A 19,716-nucleotide genomic window follows, 5' to 3' on the forward strand; every position below is an offset into this window, starting at 1 on the left:
CAAAGTCTTTCCCCTACTAAATGGAAACATAGTTAGTAGTTGAGTTGATACGCCTTATTTATCAATGGGCTTCATAAGACTGGACACCTAGTCTGCTGTGTGAATTAAAATTGCGCTGGCTGACCTACATTTCATAAGACCTGAAGGACTGCGACATGTACTGAATTTCTGAATATTTTGTGAGTTATAAACCCAAAAAGCTTCTGTGCTTTTGAAGAAAAGTTACTAAAAATAAAATGCTCATTGTATTGTGACAGTTCGCTGATTAATGATTAGCTTAATTAAATCATGTACGCACAGTCCTTATTGTATCTTCAGTGTAATTTAGCAGAGGCTTCTACGTATCTTCTGAACCTGAGATCCAACCTAATATGTCTGTAGGTTTGCAGACAACAGTCTCAAGGCAGAAAGGACATTACATAGTTCGGACAAGAGTCTTGTTTGTGAAGTGGCGTAAAGCAACCTTAATGCCAGCTTAAAGAGAAAACAAAGCTATATAGTGAGGTCTTTATACCTAGACCACCACTAACACACCTCTTCAGCCACCCCTGACAGTATATTTAATCCTGCTTCAGCACAGAGGGATGGACTAGATGACCTCTCAAGATCCTTTCTGCTCTATATTTCTATTATTCTACTTCTTGATGATCCTTGACTGCTGGGATGGTAGAGCTTTTATGTTGGAGATTTGTCCAGTAGGTGTATGAACTCAGGACCATGGAGACACAAAGTTTGGCTGGAAGCCACCCTTGTGCCACCTGCATCCCTGAGTCCTGCACTGGCACAGCTCATCTGAACTGGAACACCCAGCACATGAAAACCTTGCCCTTGATTTTATACTTTATCAAAATCCTTTCTTAAACAACAATTTTTAGTGCCTGGGAGTCATAAGCTAACTTTATGGCATTTTTAATACAACTGAGATTCAAATCCACAGTTCCAAAGTTAAAGATTAGCATGTTTCCAGTATGCCTTCTTCAGCTTTTTTCCCTGCTATATGCTAAAAGCTGTATAATTTAGTCAAACTTTGTCTCTTCAGTTTGTGAAATAACAGCTTTTCAGGTGCATAGGAACAAAATGCCTCTTTTCCTGGGTCTTAGAATAAGGGCATGTCTACATTAGGGATATTTTCACTGGGTTGTATCTATACCAGTGTAAAAGGATTGAACTGCAGAAATGTACCTGGAGTAAGACAGTATATACTAAAACATTAATTGAGAAATTTTGTATCCTGATGCAGAAATCCCTAATTTAGAAAAGCCACGAGTGATGTGAGACATGTCTAAGAGCTATAAACTGTGAGCCTTTCATGTACTTAGTGATAGGAGGCATGCAAAACATAATTGGATGCTGACTTGCAGCGAAGTTTTCTGTATTGGAGGTACTCAAGCCTGTGATAAATGTGAGAGAACTGACATGGCATTTTGATGTCAACGCTATGGTATATAGGGAAAATGTGAAGATACGGACATTGTCTAAAAAGGAAGTTTGTTTTATTTCTTCATTTATTTTTGGTTATCTGCGTATTGGTACTGCCATGCTTTTTTATTTTAAAAAACATGCTTAAAAAGTGATATTTGCACTGCTTTGCTTCAAATGAGATCTGTGCTCGTAGAAATAACTTGGGTGTGAAATTTACTTTGTAAAAGCTGCCAACATCTTCTAGTACATCTTTACCTTCTACTAGTTATCCCTAGTGATTTATCTGACATGGAACTTCTCCAGTAATTACAAGGCAGTACAGCAGAGGTGCCCAAAGCACGGCCCAAGGACCAAATGCAGCTGTACCTGCATGCAATGCTGATCATCTGCAATTTTGATACTGATAATGACAAACTCGGGGAAAAAAATCTGTTCATCTACCAAGAAAAATACAAGTATAAGAGATTGATTTGGTATATTGTTAAGAGTGTGTTAAATTAAAAGCAGTTTCTGGACACTTGACAAGATATAAATGCGACCTTTGCTCACAAAATGTGAACAGGTTTGCATTAGTCACTATCCATTACAGGCTCACTGTTCATAGTTCACCTGCTGTAGAACAGGAAGCAAAATTGTCCTTGTGATGCATTTCAAATTAGATACAGAACGCAATGCAATTGTAATGTTTGAATAATTCTTTGTACAGTTGGGAGAGTGTGGGGATCCAGGCTCCACATGCTTTTAAAAAATTAAGTGGATCTTTGTGGTCTCCAGCATTTTGAACTTACTGGAATTATTTAGTTTTTATAAAACAATGTTGTGTTTGTGTAACACTTGCATATTACATATATAAGGTTATGTTAAGATAGTATTTAAGTTGAAAATTCTACAAAGTTGCAGAAACTCCAGAACTAGCAAATATTAGAATAAAGTTAATTACATTATGTCCACAGGTCCCCTGACTCATTTACTGTACAGGATGGATGGTGCTCAGAAATGAAGCAGTTATTTGATATTTTATTCACTGTACGCCATCTAAAGTCTGCAAAGAATATAGAAGAATATTCATTTCTTCATGGTCCTTTCTAGGGCCATTTTTATCCATTTGTTTGTTTTTTGGGTTTTTTACACATTCATATGCATTATCTGGTCAGAGGGTGCACATGCATTTTATGCATTATGTAGAATCTTATTTTTCTGATTCTTTTTTAAAAGAGAAAATTCTAACATCACTCCTTTTAGCTAGTTTGGTTTGGCAATGTAAATTAACTGTACATCTATTAGATGTGTAAAAACAGTATGCTAGGTGAGATAAAATAGGAGATACACAAACCAGGGTGATTAAAAACATCCATCTAACAGGCCTCCATAGCCCACTAACACAGGCACATTTTCTGTTGTGTTGTCTTTGAAATCAAAGTATCTGCCTGGAGAACATCTAGTACTGTGTATCTCATAGGTCAGATGAGTGCCCCTTCGTTTAAATGCAGGTTATATTCCCATCTGAACAAGGTTACAAAGACGACTTTACAAATATAGTTTTGAGAAAATAACTGGAATGGCAGAAATAGAGGGAGGTGAATGAGGGGTTCCAAAGTGTAACAAGATGTGTGTGGGGGCAGGAATTGGAAAGCAGAAAATGGATATTACATAATTTATCTGATATTACCTGGCCCACTTTTCTATGCATATATCATGCATCTTTTAGATAGACAGAACTTGGTGGGTCTTGTAGCTGTCTTCTCTCCAAAATACTAACAGAAAATATATTAGCTATAGTAAGTTCTCACTAATTCTCATTTAGCTAATATACAATCACAGTAATTCTCTCCAAATGGCAGTTTCACCCTACTTCTTAGCAAAAGATTTGTGTTTAAAAAAAAAAAAGTGCATTAGGATGCTTTGTATTAAGACTTCATAAAATGATGTACTCTAGAACATTGTACGAGCATATTATGAAGTAGTATAACTGGTCAAACTATGCTTGTCAAAATAAATGAACAATGTCCATGTTCTGATGTAAGATCCGTGATGTTTGTGACTGATTCCTGTCAGGTGCTGAATATCCTCAACTATTTTTGCACACAGTGGGCGTTATGGAAGATTAGCATATTGCAGAACTGGGCCCTTGCTAATTTTAATTTTTAAAAATCCCCAGTGGATCAGGCTGTTAGGTTATTCTGTTGTTTGAAATATGATCTGAGAATATTTCTGTCACAGATTCTATTGAACATTCCCAAAGATAAATCTAAAGAAAATCAGTGTTTGAAATAACAGTAGGAAGCAGAACATGAAAGAAGATTTATACAAAATCTGTATAATCCTTTATTATATTCAAAACACATCTGGGCTGTCTGTGTATAGTATTGTTGAGATTGAAGGATTGTGGTACTTAATTTTAAAAAATGGATATTTCCAACTGCATTCTTTTGATTTCAAATGTAACGTAATCTTTTTTCATTTTACAGAAGGAGCTGAGTCTTCCAAGAAGAGGAAGTTTGTAAGTAGCTAAAGTTGCTTCCATTGTGCTCACTGCACAGTATGTGGTTTGACAGTTCTTCGGTATGTCTGTTTTTTTTTCAGTGGGAGATAGAATGAAGGTTGAATGTGGCAGTTGATTGGCCTTATGATACACACACACACACACACACACACACACAGAAAATTGAGACTGTAAATGAATACCCATGGGTCGATATGTTGTGTTCTGAAGATTTATACTGGTGTAGTTTAGTGGCCTATTATGAAAGATGCTATTGTGAAAGACTTTGCTGAGGTTATTAATAAAATAAATGTTCCTTACGTTATGTTACATTTTAATTCAGATTGTTGTTGTAACCAGGCAAATATTTGGATTTGTCATGAACAGTGCAACCTAAATTGACTTAACCCGATATTGCTGATGTAGAGAAAGTAGAAATAAAAAATGGAACAATTTTGGTAAATGTATGTAACTGTGTGTATGTAGTCTTTTAACTAGAGGAAGTACAGATTGTGGACACCCTGGCATTTATTATATTGGGTTAGTGCATTAATGAAAAGGTATTCAAATATGCTGATACTTTATGGCTACTTGCACTTTGCAGATTTATGTACCTTGACTTTATATCTCATACATTTTTGAACTATTATATTTTAAAAGTTGTGGTTTTATTTGCATTTCTTTTGTATCTCTTTCTCTAGGATGTCTGTGCAGAATTACGTACTCTACAATGCACAACTGGTCTATTATAACTTAATAGTATTTGACTACTTTACTAACAGCTATCCCATGTAGAAGCAACCTAGAAATGTTGTATTTAAGACTGATTTCATAATCTCATGACTCTGAGCAAAATCTTGCAAAGGAGATAGCTGAGAAGAACACTAATATATAGAATCTTTATCCCGGAGATCCCAAGTTTTATATAAACATACAGCACCATCAAAATGCTGCTACTTCTCTCATACAAGTGATTGCACTATCTATAACATGCTGCTTAATAATGTAGGTAGAGGAAATACTGGCCAAGAATACATTTCTGGAAAACATTTGTTTACCTCAAAAGATGGACTGAATCTAAGATTAGAACCAGTGAATCCAGATAGTTTAGATATTTCAGAACCCGTAGGTTGCTAAGACATTCCTTTTGGCTATGTATGTTTTGTGCCTATTGAAGAGCTTGCATGAGCAAGCCAGAGCACGTGAAGTGCTATCAGAGCCCACGTCCACACTACAGCTTAAAATCGATGTTATTAAAATCGATTTTATAAAACAGGGTTTATAAAATCGATTTTACGCGACCACACTAGGGCATCTTACGTCGGTGGTGTGCGTCCATGTTCCCTGGCGTCCATCGATTTCAGGAGCATTGCACTCTGGGTACCTATCCCACAGTTCCTGCAGTGTTCCCTGACCCTTGGAATTATGGGTTACTACCCCAGTGCCTGATAGGGCAAAAATCACTGTCGTGGGTGGTTCTGGGTATAGCCTCACCCCCTCCCTTCCTGAAAGCAGCAGACAGCCATTTCGCGCGTTTTTTACTGGGTGAAGTGAGCAAACGCCATTTTGCAGCAAGCATGGATCCTGGTCAGATCTTAACCTTGATCGCGGATGTTGTAAACAGTTCACGCATTCTCGTGCTGTCTATGCTGAACTATGAGACAGAAATGCAGGAAAGCATGCTGCAGCGCGGCGACGAGAGTGATGAGGACTTGGAGAACGAGTTCTCCGAAACCGTGGGCCCCCGCGCTTTGGAGCTCCTGATGGTAATGGGGGAGGTTCTACCCGTTCCTCACCAATTTTGGGCCCGGGAAACAAGCACAGACTGGTGGGACCGCATAGTCTTGCAGGTGTGGGATGATTCGCAGTGGCTGCGGAACTTTCACATGCATAAGAGCACTTTCTTTGAACTTTGTGCGTTACTTTCCCCTGTTCTGAAACGCCATAATACCAGGATGAGAGCAGCCCTCACAGTGGAGAAGCGAGTGGCAATAGCCCTCTGGAAGCTTGCAACGCCAGACAGCTACTGGTCAGTCGGTAATCAATTTGGAGTGGGCAAAACTACTGTGGGGGCTGCTGTGCTGGAAGTAGCCAAAGCAATCATTAAGCTGCTGCTACGAAAGGTTGTGACTCTGGGAAACGTTCAGGTCATAGTGGATGGCTTTGCTGCAATGGGATTCCCTGACTGTGGGGGGGCCATAGATGGAACCCATATCCCTATCTTGGCACCGGAGCACCAGGGCACCCAGTACATAAACCGCAAGGGGTACTTTTTCAATGGTGCTGCAAGCACTGGTGGATCACAAGGGACGTTTCACCAACATCCACGTGGGATGGCCAGGAAGGGTTCATGACGCTCCTGTCTTCAGAAGCACTACTCTGTTTAAACGGCTGCAGCAAGGGACTTACTTCCCAGACCAGAGAATTACAGTTGGAGATGTTGAAATGCCTATAGTTATCCTGGGGGACCCAGCCTACCCCTTGATGCCCTGGCTAATGAAGCCATACACAGGCAGCCTGGACAGTGGTCAGGAGTTGTTTAACTACAGGCAGAGCAAGTGCAGAATGGTGGTAGAATGTGCATTTGGCCGTTTGAAAGGTCGCTGGAGAACCTTACTTACTCGCTCAGACCTTAGCCAAACCAATATCCCCTTTGTTATTGCTGCTTGCTGTGTGCTCCACAATCTCTGTGAGAGTAAGGGAGAGACCTTTATAGCGGGGTGGGAGGGCTGAGGCAAATCACCTGGCCGCTGATTATGCGCAGCCAGACACCAGGGCAATTAGAAGATCACACCAGGAAGCGGTACGCTATCAGAGAAGCCCTGAAAACGAGTTTCATCATGGGCCAGGGTATAGTGTGACTGCTGTGTTTCTGTCCCCTTGATTACCCCCCCCCCGCCATGTATTGACTCCTGCTGCTGCAAGCTAGCTTCCCTGCACCCTTCCAGAACTGCTTGCTTATGGAAAATAAAGTTACTATCTGTAGAAAACATTGTATTCTTTATTAAGTCAGTCCCGGTAAGCAACCCACCCTCCCTCTTGCTTTTACAAGCCTGTGATTAAAATTACATAATTAGAGGTTTTTTGGGGGAGGATAGTAGAGGGAGGGAGGGAGGAAGGGAAGACAAAGGCAATTAAGGAAGCCCTGAAAATGAGTGTCATCATGGGCCAGGGTACGGTGTGACTGATGTGTTTCTTTCCCCTTGATTGACCCCCCCCATGTATTGACTCCTGCTGCTGCAAGCGAGCTTCCCTCCACCCTTCCAGAACATCTTGCTTACTATCGTTACCAACCCACCCTACCACTGCCTTTGAATAGCATGTCCTAAGATTAAAAGAAATGAAAAGGTACCCCGGGAGTGGTTTGGGAGGAGTATAGGAGGGAAGAAAAATGCCATTAAGGGCATTTCAATGTAATGACAGCCTTTTGGTTGGACTGTCCACAGGGGTGGAGTGGGCAGGTGCAGAAAGCCTTCCCCCACGCGTTCTTACACGCCTGGGTGTGGAAGATATGGGACATGGTGAGTACTGAGGGAGGTTAAACATGGGCTGGAGTGGCACTCTGTGACCCCTCAGCTCTTCCAGCAGACTTCGGAGGAGGTCAGTCTGATCGCGAAGAAGCTCCAGCGTTGCTGCCCGCCACCGCTGATCTTCCTGCCGCCACATATCATTTTTAGCGTCCCTCCTGTCCTCACGTTCACTGGCAGCCTCCCTGTACTTTGCGACCACGTGTTTCCAGTCCGCCAGATGAGCTCTCTCACTGCGGGTTACTGCCATTATTTCTGTGAACATCTCCTCCCGTGTCCTCTTCTTCCTCAGCCTCCTTATCTGACCTATCCTTCGGACAGGAGAAGGGAGGCTGGAGAAATGCGCAGCTGCGTGAGTGGGGGAAAAGAGTGATAGAAGGATCATAAGAGACACATTTCACAGAACAATGGTTATACTCTTTCACAGTGAACTACACTATTCACCGTACATAGCACATGTAACTTCAATACAAGGTCACCTTAGGATTCTTTTAGTATTTAGTGCTTGCGGCTGTGGAGTCAGAGATCAACACAGACGCAGGTCAGGGGAGTACAAAAAACCTTGCTGGAGGACATGGTAAGTCAAATGGCAGTGAACCGTGCAACCTCTTTTATTACCCTGTACCCTCGGCTATTAACAGGTAGCATTCACGCTTTGCAGCCAAACTGCTAAAAAGCAAAACTCTGGCTTCTTTTCTTATGCCATCAGAAAGGTTCAGCACTAGAGGAAAATTGTGAATGCCCCCCCCCCCCAATCTGCATCTCTGCTGTACTGGCAGGTAACTTTAATGCCTCCCCCCTCCCTCCTCTGCCTTGGCAATTAGTAGCGATAATTTCTGCTGCCCAAATGCATTAGAAACACCTCCCTGTAGGAATTTGCAGGTTTTTACCATCCCCCACATGGCTAACTGCTAGGAAACATTTTCTATTAAAGGAGCAAGAAAGCAGAAACGAAGGAATGGTCATCTCTGCCCCTTAATAAAGTACATTAATTTTTAACAGGTGACCATGAACGATATCACTCTCCTGAGGATAACAGAAAGAGAAAAAGAAATTATGCTTCTTGAATGCCAGCAATCCCCGGGGCCATTCGCAGCTAGGCTTTGTCATGCAATGATACCTGATTACGTGCTCCAGGCATGGCGTGGTAAAGTTTCGTACCATGGTGGACAGAATAAGGCTGCCCTGTCCAGAAACCTTCTGCAAAGGCTATTGGGGTACCTCCAGGAGTGCTTCATAGAGATGTCCCTGGAGGATTTCCGCTCCATCCCTAGACATGTTAACAGACTTTTCCAGTAACTTTAATGCCAGCTACTGCATGCAAGCCCTCATGGCAAATCAAACATTAAAAAACGGTTGCTTTTAAACTATGGTTTTTATTTAAAAAAATACACTCACCAGAGGACGCTTCCACGGCTTCATTGTCTGTGCTACTGGCTTGAGAGGGCTGGGAGGGTACTTCTGTCAGGGTGAGGAAAAGATCCTGGCTGTTGGGGGGAATGGAGTGCTGTGTGGTCTCTGCCATCTCGTCCTCCTCTAGTTCCTCCTCCACATCTTCGCCGTCCTCAAAATCATCAGCAGTGGCTAAGATTACTACCCCCACCTCTGAATCCACAGACAAGGGGGGGCTTGTCATGGCGCAGTTACCTAAAATTGCGTTAAGCTCCTCGTAGAAGCGGCATGTTTTGGGGCCAGATCCGGATCTGCCCTTTGCTGCTTTGGTCTTCTGGTACGCTTGTCTGAGCTCCTTCACTTTAACTCTGCACTGCAACGAGTCTCTGCTATGTCCTCTCTGCCTCATGGCATTAGAAATCTTTTCAAAAGTTTTCTCATTTCGTCTACTGGAACGCAGTTCTGATAGCACAGACTCTTCTCCCCATACAGCTATCAGATCCAATAACTCCTGTGTGTTCCACGCTGGAGCTCTTTTCCTATTCTCAGGAGACTGCATTGTTACCTGTGCTGCTGAGAGCTCCATGCTGGCCAAACAGGAAATGAAATTTAAAAGTTCCCAGGGCTTTTCCTGTGTACCTGGCCAGCAGTAGAGTTCCTCTAGCTGTGCAGAGTGGCCACTGGTGCACTGTGGGATACCTCCCGGAGGCCATTAACTTCGATTTCGTTCCACACTAGCTTAAAATCGATTTTGTAAAATCGAGTTTAGGGTTACTCCTTTTGTTTAGCTGGAGTACAGAAATCGATTTTAAGACCCCTTAAAATCGATTTTAAGTGCCTTGTAGTGTGGATGGTTACAGCGTTAAATCGATTTAACGCTGTTTAAATTGATTTAACGCTCTAGTGTGGACCTGGCCTAAGTGTGAAGTCACTAACTAGATCTAAATAAGCTGCAGCTGTCAAGCGGCCAACAGTCTGGTCCATTCTTTTCTTGAAATATTATGTGAAAATAGACACTAAGAGCTGAACGTTTTACTTCCTTTGGCATTATAAAATGCCTTGCATGTGGTTTTAAGTTGCTTTTCTAACCGATCACATGCTGAACATTCAACAGTTTTGTTTGTTTTGTTCACAAAACAATCTGGCTCCTTATGAGATTTTCAGAAATGGACTCCTGGAAGTCGGATTGACAGTGTTTCATTTTTTCTGCTTAGTGCGTTTATGTGGATCAAGGGGTTTGAAGTTCAAGATATTGGTCACATTGATAACCTTCCCAGAACTTGTATTTTTAGCTTCTGTTTAGCTCATGTTGGCTAGGACAGGCTACAGAAACCAGTAAGTGCTTCAGACTTTAGAGAGCTCTATTTCTGGCACATAGCAATATCAAATGAGACAACATTATTGACATCTGCATACCCAATGCCAGACTACCTTTTGGGGTCTCGTTGTTTTGAGAACATCACTGAGGTGATGCTCAGTGACCTTGCCCAAAAGTGTTGCAGGCTGACACTCATGAGTGGCTGAACAATGAAGATTTCAGTTTTATAGGTACTTAATAACTTTCCAGTTTTATTAAGTGCTTTGAAGGTAATCTGATTAATCCTCACAACGTTGCTGTGGAGGAGAGGATACATCAATATACTTATCCTCAGCTCAAAGATGGAGCAATAGCAGAGAAGTTAAGTGGTTTGCACAAGGCCACACAATGAGTAATGATTTTATTGCTGGGTGGCTTCAAGGGAAAGAGTGGGCTGGTTCCTCCTTCTCTCCCAGCAGACTTTGTGTAGGAGGGAGATGTCTCCTTTCCCCTCCAAAGATCCATAAGGAAGGGGGTGAGGGTCGGGAGAGGAGTTAGTGAATGGATGGCAATGGTACTGCACCAAATGGTAACAGTAAGGGAGTCTTGGGGTTTTGCAGGAGGTGCAGTAGTTTATGCGGCTAAGGAAAGATGTTCCAGTGAGGCATGGGAATTTCCCCACTTCCTCTCTGAGTGCAGAAACCATATTGAACCTCAAACCAGGCTCGCTATGATTGGATTTAAGCTTGATTCTAATATTTTGTCCAGCTTTATTCATCTGGCAGTCATCACAGGTTCCCAGCTGTAGCATATCTGTTGCTACACAAATGCCAATACAGAGGGTTGAAATGGGGAAATTGCACTTGATAAAGAGCTGAAGTACAATTGTGAAGCACCATGGAGACAGACTGACTGAAATCCTGCAGTTCCTTCCTTAGAGACTTGGTAGCTCTGTTGGTAGGTAACCTTTGCCAGGACTGATGAGAGAGTCTCATGCTGACAGAGTTCCTCAGTTACACAAGGAAATGGATTGAGTATTTTTTAAAGGAGAACCTAATTCCAGTTGTCATTATTTGTATAGCCCCTAGATACTAGGTGCCTGAGAAATGCCAACAGGCAGGGTAATTTTAAAAATATTTCTAAAGAATAAGGCTTGTATGGTTACCTCTTCTTCCCAAGGGTTTCCTAAAATTATTTACATAACTGCTAAAACTAGATGTGTGGCTAATCCATAGAAAGTAGGATTTTTGTTTTTTGTTTATTTAGCTACCCTATGAGTACTGTACTTTTATTAACCCCATGTTAAAATGACACCACCTTGTGAAATTACTTATACAAAATGCCAGTTATCACTACTTCCCATATTTGTACTTGACACATGTATATAATTCCTGTTATCATTAGTGATTGGTTATGAGCATATTGAGGGCAAAGCTCAAATTGCTGTGAAGATGCAGAGGAATGCAGTGCAGCACTTGATCAATAGCACTACTTGAGCTGCAGGGTCAGGAGCTACCCCACATCTGGACTTAACATATGAAATATAAGTAAAATTTATTCAACACTTAGTTGTGAGGATTGACATGACAGAAATTTCTGACAGTTCTTCATGACTCCATACTTACTTCTTGGTATCATGAAGCAACGAAGGCACAGAATGCTGAGGAAGGGCCCTTGAGGAGGGGACAGGAAGGGAAGCACGTACCCAGTCATATCACAGGGTTAGAAGATGAAAGATAATGTGCTGCTTAAGTCACTTTGTAAATTATGGATTTTTCCCCCTCTTTATAAAATTAACAAACTAGTTGTAGGTTGTAAAAGGAGGCAGGAGGATTTGGACTAGACTAAGAGAGCTCTGGTTCTGATTCCTTGTGTCTTAGGCTGGGGTAAAGACATAGCCTACGCAAGTCATATGCCTTGAAGTGCTAGGATGCAGTATTATGTGTTTTCTGGTTGTTTCCCTTAAATTCATGCATTTTCTTTTGCTTATTGCTACAGTCTGGGTAATGCACTCAGAGCTGTTTTCATGGTTATGCAGAGCAAAGTTTAAGATAATTATAGTGGTAAATATAAATTGACCAACTGACTTCAGGCATGGGTTGTGAGGTGGCGTGTGGAGAGCAATATGGAAAGGCAGGAGTCTGGGAGGGAGGCATTGTAAGTGGAGAGCACTAGAATGGACATATGGACTAATGGTGATAGGGGTTTACATGGCATGGAGCTGTGCTATGTGGTATTAGAATGGAGGAACAAGAGGATATGGTACATGGCAGGTGGGTCAGGAGGCAGAGCATAGAAGGGTTGGATGAAGGAGGTCTTGGAGGTCATTGTGGGTGGAGTACAGGGGACTGAAGAAGACATGGGAAGGTTTAGAGAACAAAGGGGTTGGCATGGCAAGGGTCAGAGACTTTAAATCATTTTTCAACTTTAAACATTTTAAAAATTAAAAAGTGCTTGACATTTTTATATTTAGTCAATGTGGTTAAAAGCCTTTCCACCCGTTCTCAACAGTATTCACTACTCTTTCTTCCCACGCAGGTAAAATTTACTTTCCCCTTCCCCGAAGGCACTTAGACTTACAGAAGTGGAGCCCTCTGTTGGTGGGTCTCCTGAAATATGTCAGAGTAGAGCTCCCCCTGCTCCTTGTACATTGATACATTCACCCAGTTTAAACTGTTGGCAGTCATTAAAACAAATTCCCAAACAGAATACGGTTTTTAAAAGTTAAGGTTTAAAGTGTCAAACTAGCGCTCCAGAGCAATATCACATTCTTTACTAATATGCCACACATTCAAAAAACCCAAACTCAGATATAGTAATGTCTGGAACATGGAATATGAGCAGTTAGAGGGATCCAGCCTCTTCCCCAGGCCAGGGTTCTTTATTAGCAAATTATATAAAAGTTCTCTACTGAAGCAGGAAAAAAAGTGTAGAAATGTTTCAACTTGCTACAGACATGTAGTCTTTATATGTTACTGTGAGTATTCCCATTGACTTCAGTGAGCACTGTCATCCCATTTCAGGAAGGTACTTAAGCTCATGCCTACATTTGCTTTAGTGCCAGAGATAATGCTAATTTTGCTTCTGGGGAGTGGGGGGAGAGGAGCGTTAAATTAAAAGTTATTGCTAAAGTATGATTTGTTTGCATATAAAAAACATACAGATACGCTTACACATGAAAATCTCTCTAAGAAGCCAGATCATATGGTGGATGCAGTGCAGAACAGTATATTAAAATACATACTACTTCATTCGGAATGTATCCAACTAAGTAAGTAGTTGGAGAGACGGCGCTCTCTAGATGCTCATTTTAGTTAGCTGTATTGCTATATTACTAGTGATGTTAAAAAGAGAGATGTTCATCTTTCTTGATCTTCCTCATCCACAAAGTGGAAAATACCATGAAATAAAATTAGAGATTTACAGGAAAATAATGCAGGCACTTCATAATAAGGGGAAACAAATTTATTTATCATGAATGTGATCTTTCCTCAGTTTTATGAATGAGCATTCCTGGTATAAAAAACTTCCTTAATAAAAGGGAATTGACAGCAGGTTTGTTGGAGGCAGAGGTAAATTTGAGTTTAAATTGAGAGACATTAAGGGCTAGATATGCATACTTCAATGGAATGTGTTTTCTTCTCTTTTCTTTGGGGGCATTACTTTTTCCTCTTAATGTACCATATGCTAAAATGGTTAGGGACTTCAGTGGCACAGCATCTGTTGAAATACTCCACACATTTCTAAATTTAGCATTTTGCTTTGAATACACTCCAGAGTACCAGAACAAAATATGAAAAACCAGGAAGGTTAGAACCTTTTCAAAAAACATTACTGATGTTAAAAATGAAATTTGGCTACAATGATCAAGTAGTGTATTTACATGCCAAGAAAATAACTATAAAACCCAAAGTTTGTATATTGTGTCTGAACTAGCATTTAAAGTGGCATGTTGTGTAAAGGGAGAACTATGTGATCTAGTATACATACAACGAAAAATTCCTTTAAGGATTTCAGACTTTGGGAAGCCATCAATTACATTTATATATTCATAGAATAACAAGAGTCTCTGCTCCCCCTCAACGGTGATTTAAAAAACTGAGGATTCTTCTTTGTTTCTATAGGTAAACAACACTACCGTGAATGTTCTATTAGGGATTTCTTGGTTTCTGAATTTGATAGGTGCCTTTGTAACTGAAAATTATTGTATGATTTCAATCTTTTACCTTTTTTTTTAATGTATCAGAGAGGCTTACTTTGTTAAAAATGTGCATGTTTATTTGTTGTTAAATCCAGTCTACTGAGAAAAATCAGCTGTGAACATTTAAAATGGAATTTCTTTTGTTCAGTTGCTGCAGAAATTTAATCTGCTTTCCCACCTGGAAAATTCAGCCACTGCAGGTTTTTCGTATAGTGATCACAAATCATATTATACATTATAAGAAGACCTGCTAATATCATCAGATAAGTTGCAAGACAGAAGAGACTATCTACAATGTAACAGAAAGAAGCACAAGTTAAAGCTGATCTTTGCTTAAGGGCTTATTCTAAGAAGGTTTCAAAAAGTTGATAACTATTGGTAATTGCGCTCTTTATTGATTTAGTATGGATGACAATAAATATCAGGGAAGTAGCGAGCAGAAACCTGCTACAACCAACACATCAGTACAGTATATAGGAAGTGGAGTCAATATTACTGGAGCTGGACAAAACAATGAGGCTTGACTGCAGCATTTATACATATGGGTGATGGGGGGTAGAAAGGGGTGATGTGATATATTTTAAGTTGAATGCCAACTTAATTTTATTGCAAAAATGTATGGTTTAGAGAAACAAGAAATGGTAGGCCAAACCTCACTTGTCTCTCTCTTAATGCCAGGTCAGGGATATCACTTACTGCTTTAGTTACATGGTGTTCTTTCCAAGTTGTAGGGCACACCACAATTAAAAGCATGCAAAACAATCACAATGTATAACTGACTTTTATTATTAAAGTAAAAAAGAAAAGAAAACCAGACACAAGCAATAAACCATGGTTACTTCAGTTTAAATCTGTTCTGTATGTCATCCTGTTGAGGGCTTTCAACGGAGATTATACCTTTGAGAGTGGATATACTCTGTTGGGGACCCTCATCTTTAGGTAAAACTAAGTATATTATTTCCAAAGTGAGTCATGCGTCCTTCTGCAGTATATCCTAGATAACCAAAACAGAGATATATTCAAAAGAATTTTGTTCGATGAATCCTGTTTGGTTTATCATTGATAACAATGTATAAGTCTGATGAAACCAAAGGGTGTTTTAACTCAGTTACTTAAAAGAAGCAATTCAAGAAGCGGTCTTGAGACAGGCGAATAATGAATATTAAGAATCTTAAATTCGTATAATTTTTTGCTACTGAATTTATTTTGAGCACAGAGTTAAGGTTGCTTGGTGGTATGTCGTCCTCTTGCAGAACATGGAGTTAAACAAAATTCAAATGTCTGAAAACCAGGAAATGCATGGTCAAGGTTGCCCATGCAACTTTAACTCTGCCCCAAAACACCTGTTAACACACACATCTTTATTTCTTCAACCCCAAGTTCTTCATCTCTTTTTACAATCCATTCACTCTCACTGCAGGATTCCATATAATACTGTTAAAGAACACATGCCTCACACGCCCACACACAGTAGTCCTTGAGTTACTTGTATACATTCCAGGTGCAATCAGTGTCACAGCAATAATGTGATCTTCAGCTCTGTGCAAGAAAAAAAAAACTTGGCATTTATTTTCAGGTCTTATATCTCCTGAAGCCCTTGCTCAAGTGATCTCAAATTTAGGTCACTAACCCTACTCCGCACTCCCATGAGGCACAGGAAATTTTATTAAAATCCAGGAAAGCATGTGGATTTTAGATGACTGAGATGTGTCATCCTTTGAACAGGAAGGATAGAAAGATAATGAATGAGAAGAGTTCCTCTCCATATTCATCTGAAGTATAGGAGGCTCTGAAAGGTCTGAAGTTGCGTGTCCATCTCAATGAGATGTTCTCAGCGACTGAAAACACGCCGCAGAGATGAGTAAAACAATGCCTCTGAGAGTATGAACTTCTGCATTCAGCTCAGTGGATGTTCCCATCCCCTTTCTGAATTCTTTAGAGCCTGTGATGTGCATGAAATATGCCCATTCTCAGATGTCAAACTGAAGGGACAGGGCTTCTCCAGTTCCATGATCACATGGGGAGTTATGGAGACCTTCCTAAAAGGAGAAGTCTTCAGAACCCAGCTCACATAAGGAGGAGTCCATTCCCTGTAGATGGGCATGGGGTCTTTCCATATCTTGACACACACACACACACACACACACACACACACACACACACACACACACACACACACACACACACACACACACACCAAAAGGGACAAGGGCCCTCCATATCCCAGATCATATCAGAGGGCAGGGCAAGGGACTGAGACACCCCCCTCCTCGAGGGGGAAGAGCTCCCACCAGATCAGAGCGCACACATGGGAGGGGAGAATGTGGGGCTGACGAGTGCCCCTGCCCCTATTCTTCCCTAGTCCCCCTGCCACTTACCACCACATTCCCCTTTCCAGTGTCCTACCCTTCCACTCTTCCAACCTCTCTTCTCTCCCCTACTGGTCATCCTCATTTATACCTCGCCCCAGGCTACAGCCTCAGCTCCTTCTCTCCCTATTCTCTCACTCCTCTGCCCCCCAAAGGCCCCACCCAGGAGGCATTCACATGTCTAAATTTTTTCCCTGTAAGACTAAACAAACACATTTATTTTTAAGGTAAAAACATTAAGAGAAAACATAGTGTAACAATAAAAGAACCTACAGGCATGTTAATAAGTTTGAGAGTTCACCCCAACTCCAACAAGGGCTCTGCTAGGCGTCAGTCCTTCAAACACTACCAAAGGGCTTTTCTGTGACTGCAGGTTCATAACAGCCTTAGCTTAGAACCAGAACACCCATAAATCTGAGAGTCACTCGTGTAATTTGAGCCTCTGATCTTGTCCTCACAGGTGATCATCAGACAAAGATCCCTTCCTCAGAGTGAAGTTTCAAAAGACTGAGGCGTTTTTGCATAACCAGAGAGGGAATATTTGCGTATACTTCTACCTCAGAGATTTCTTGGGAAGTCCACTTAACTTTAAAAGTAGGACTGTCAATTAATCTCAGTTAACTTATGTGATTTAACTCAAAAAATTAATCACAATTAAAAAAATTAATCTTGATTAATTGCACTGTTCAGCAATAGAATACCAATTGAAATTTATTAAATATTTTGAATGTTTTTCTACATTTTCATATATATTGTAGTCTGTGTTGTAATTAAAATCAAAGTGTATATTTTTTAATTACAAATATTTGCACTAAAAATATCAATATCAAGTTTCAGTAAGGCTATTTCTAGAGTTCTGTGTTAGGTTTTAACTAAAGGTTTTCCTTTTGGAAAAAAGAGGGGTGAAAAGAAATCCATTTTTATGACTCAGTTTATAGCTGTGATAACACATCTGTAAGCAGCGCTCCTCTTTGATCCTGAACAGAAAGCATCCTTACATTCCTCTAAACAATCAAGTCTTTCAAAAACATATATTTCTTACAAAATTTGTTTTCTTGAGATAGATTGACTTGATAAGCATTGGTATGTGTCGTTCTTTGGGAATGAAATCTTGGGGCTGTTTGCCTTTTTGACTACAATTCCTAGATTTACAATTTACTTTTTGTAGTGTATTTACAACTTTGAATTAAAGGTGTCTGTCCAGGATTCTATACAAGTAAAATCACAGAAACTAAAATGTTGTGATTTCAAACATATTACAAAAGAAAATATAGACTGTTAAGCAAAATTAAAGTTATAAAACTGCATTCCAGTGTCTGTGTAAATACCTGTTGAGATAATAAACAATGTTTTATGGCTAAGGAGGTGTTATCTTCCTTGAGACTGGGGGCCTGTCCCTGGTTGACAGAAAGCAAAGATATTCCCAGAAATGTCCATAATTAGTTTGAATATTTAATGTAATTAAAGCAACTGAAACATAAGCATATATGCTATCCATTCTTCAAGTGTCGTGTATTAAAATAATTGCATCTCCTAAAAATTCGGTAAACGCAAGTTTGTAATAATTTAGTATAATATTAGATTAATAACCATTTGTGCACCAATACTGAGATTTAGTCCCCAGAGTGAGAACATTCCCTTTTTTGTAGCTACTTGTAATAAAGGAGACACATTTGACTTCAGTGGGAGAAGGGTTGGGCTTGCAATGTAAGAAAAAATTGCATTTAATGCAAATCTTCAGAACCTCATTGTGGATTTGACAGCACTGAATGAGTTCTGGTAAGACTTCTGTCGAACTCTGCTACTAGAGGGAGCCAAAAACCAAATCAAATGGAAGGTTTCATTCAGTTGGTATGGTTAATAGTGATTCAAGTCCTATTAAATCAGTTTTTCCTCTAATATGCACAGAATGATCTGCATCATAAAAAAAAGAAAAATGAGATGCCTTGAAGTCTCACTATGTCTGAAATGGAAACAGCAGAAAAGTTTTTATATGAAGATACAAAATGCCTTATTTGTAAAATAAAAACCTACGCCAGCAGGGCTGTATTTGGCCTGACATATCAAGAAACATTAAAGTTCTCTGACCTGAAAAATTCTGGATCTTGAATAAATAATTTTAAGACCCAGCCCCATTAGTTTGGAATACAACTGTGTTCCAAGTCATGGAAGAGTTCAAAGGCTTGTTGCTGCTAACCCCAGGGTTTTCAATTACAGTGAGGTCCCTTAAGCAGTCATCGTAAATGCTCATATTTAAGACGAGTGCATTAACCAGATATCTTTTCAATCCCCTGAGAATCTGTCTTGAGGTAATTAGGTAAATGCAGGATTCTTAAATTATTATATTTAATACAATTTGTCAATTCTTCCTCTGAAGCATCACATTTATTTTTAACTAAAGGCTGAATTAATACATTGAATTTGCCCCTGTTAATGTAGAAAGTTTCTGCAATGTCTTCAATATTGGCAACACCAAGTATCGTGAGATTGGTTCAGAAATCACTTCTGGTATGTCTACACTGCGATTGCTGGAGTCTGGACTCTGAGACCCCACAAGCAGGGAGGGTCTCAGAGCCTGGGCTCCAGCCTGAGCCTGAATACTTACACTGAAATTTTATAGCCCCCAGCCCAAGCCCTGTGAGCCTGAGTCAGTGGACCTGGGCTCTGAGACGCTACTGCAATTTTTTTTAATATCACAGTATAGACATATTCTGTGTCACTAAATGCAGTGAATGCAATTTACAGTAGAAGACTTCATGTATATTGTGTGTGTACACATGGTGTCTAGACACATAAGATACTTTAAAAAAATTATGTATCGATGGTGGTTCTGTCCAGGTGTGCAGAGAAAAGAGGCCTCTCCCCTCCTTGCCATAACTCTTGGAATAGGTAAAACACTGCATAAGTTTCAGAAAAACACAAGGGGATCATGTGACAATGGTAAGGAGTCAGAAATATCTGCTTTCTTATAACATGGAGCAAGAAACTTTATGAGAGTAAGAGAGAGTATTATCCTTAAAGTTACT

General features: G+C 40.2%; 2 protein-coding genes across 4 annotated transcripts in view; one reads left to right on the forward strand and one right to left on the reverse strand.

Annotated features, from left to right (window-relative positions):
- Positions 1 to 19,716, forward strand: part of MAST4 (microtubule associated serine/threonine kinase family member 4) — a 433,584-nt gene that overhangs the window by 217,676 nt on the left and 196,192 nt on the right. For all 3 annotated transcript variants that reach the window (XM_050946844.1, XM_050946850.1, XM_050946845.1), the window contains one exon: positions 3,891 to 3,922. In XM_050946844.1, the coding sequence (XP_050802801.1) occupies positions 3,891 to 3,922 (32 nt within the window). The remainder of the gene's footprint in view (positions 1 to 3,890; positions 3,923 to 19,716) is intronic.
- LOC127048004 (uncharacterized) lies at positions 7,043 to 9,461 on the reverse strand. Its single transcript, XM_050947073.1, has 2 exons — positions 8,830 to 9,461; positions 7,043 to 7,779 (listed from the first exon to the last, which is right to left on the reverse strand). Exons 1-2 carry the CDS (start codon positions 9,407 to 9,409, stop codon positions 7,313 to 7,315), a joined length of 1,047 nt encoding a protein of 348 aa, XP_050803030.1. The 5' UTR covers positions 9,410 to 9,461; the 3' UTR covers positions 7,043 to 7,312.

Source organism: Gopherus flavomarginatus, chromosome 3, assembly GCF_025201925.1.
Source record: "Gopherus flavomarginatus isolate rGopFla2 chromosome 3, rGopFla2.mat.asm, whole genome shotgun sequence".
In the NCBI taxonomy this organism is placed as follows: domain Eukaryota; kingdom Metazoa; phylum Chordata; order Testudines; family Testudinidae; genus Gopherus; species Gopherus flavomarginatus.

What these genes read in the sequence shown, in the direction of transcription:
- LOC127048004 (XM_050947073.1), bottom strand. Translation starts at nt 9,409, where the DNA reads ATGGAGCTCTCAGCAGCACAGGTAACAATGCAGTCTCCTGAGAATAGG. An exon ending in AGCCGTGGAAGCGTCCTCTG is followed by an intron (nt 7,780 to 8,829) that starts GTGAGTGTATTT and finishes CCACTCACGCAG; the next exon opens with CTGCGCATTTCTCCAGCCTC.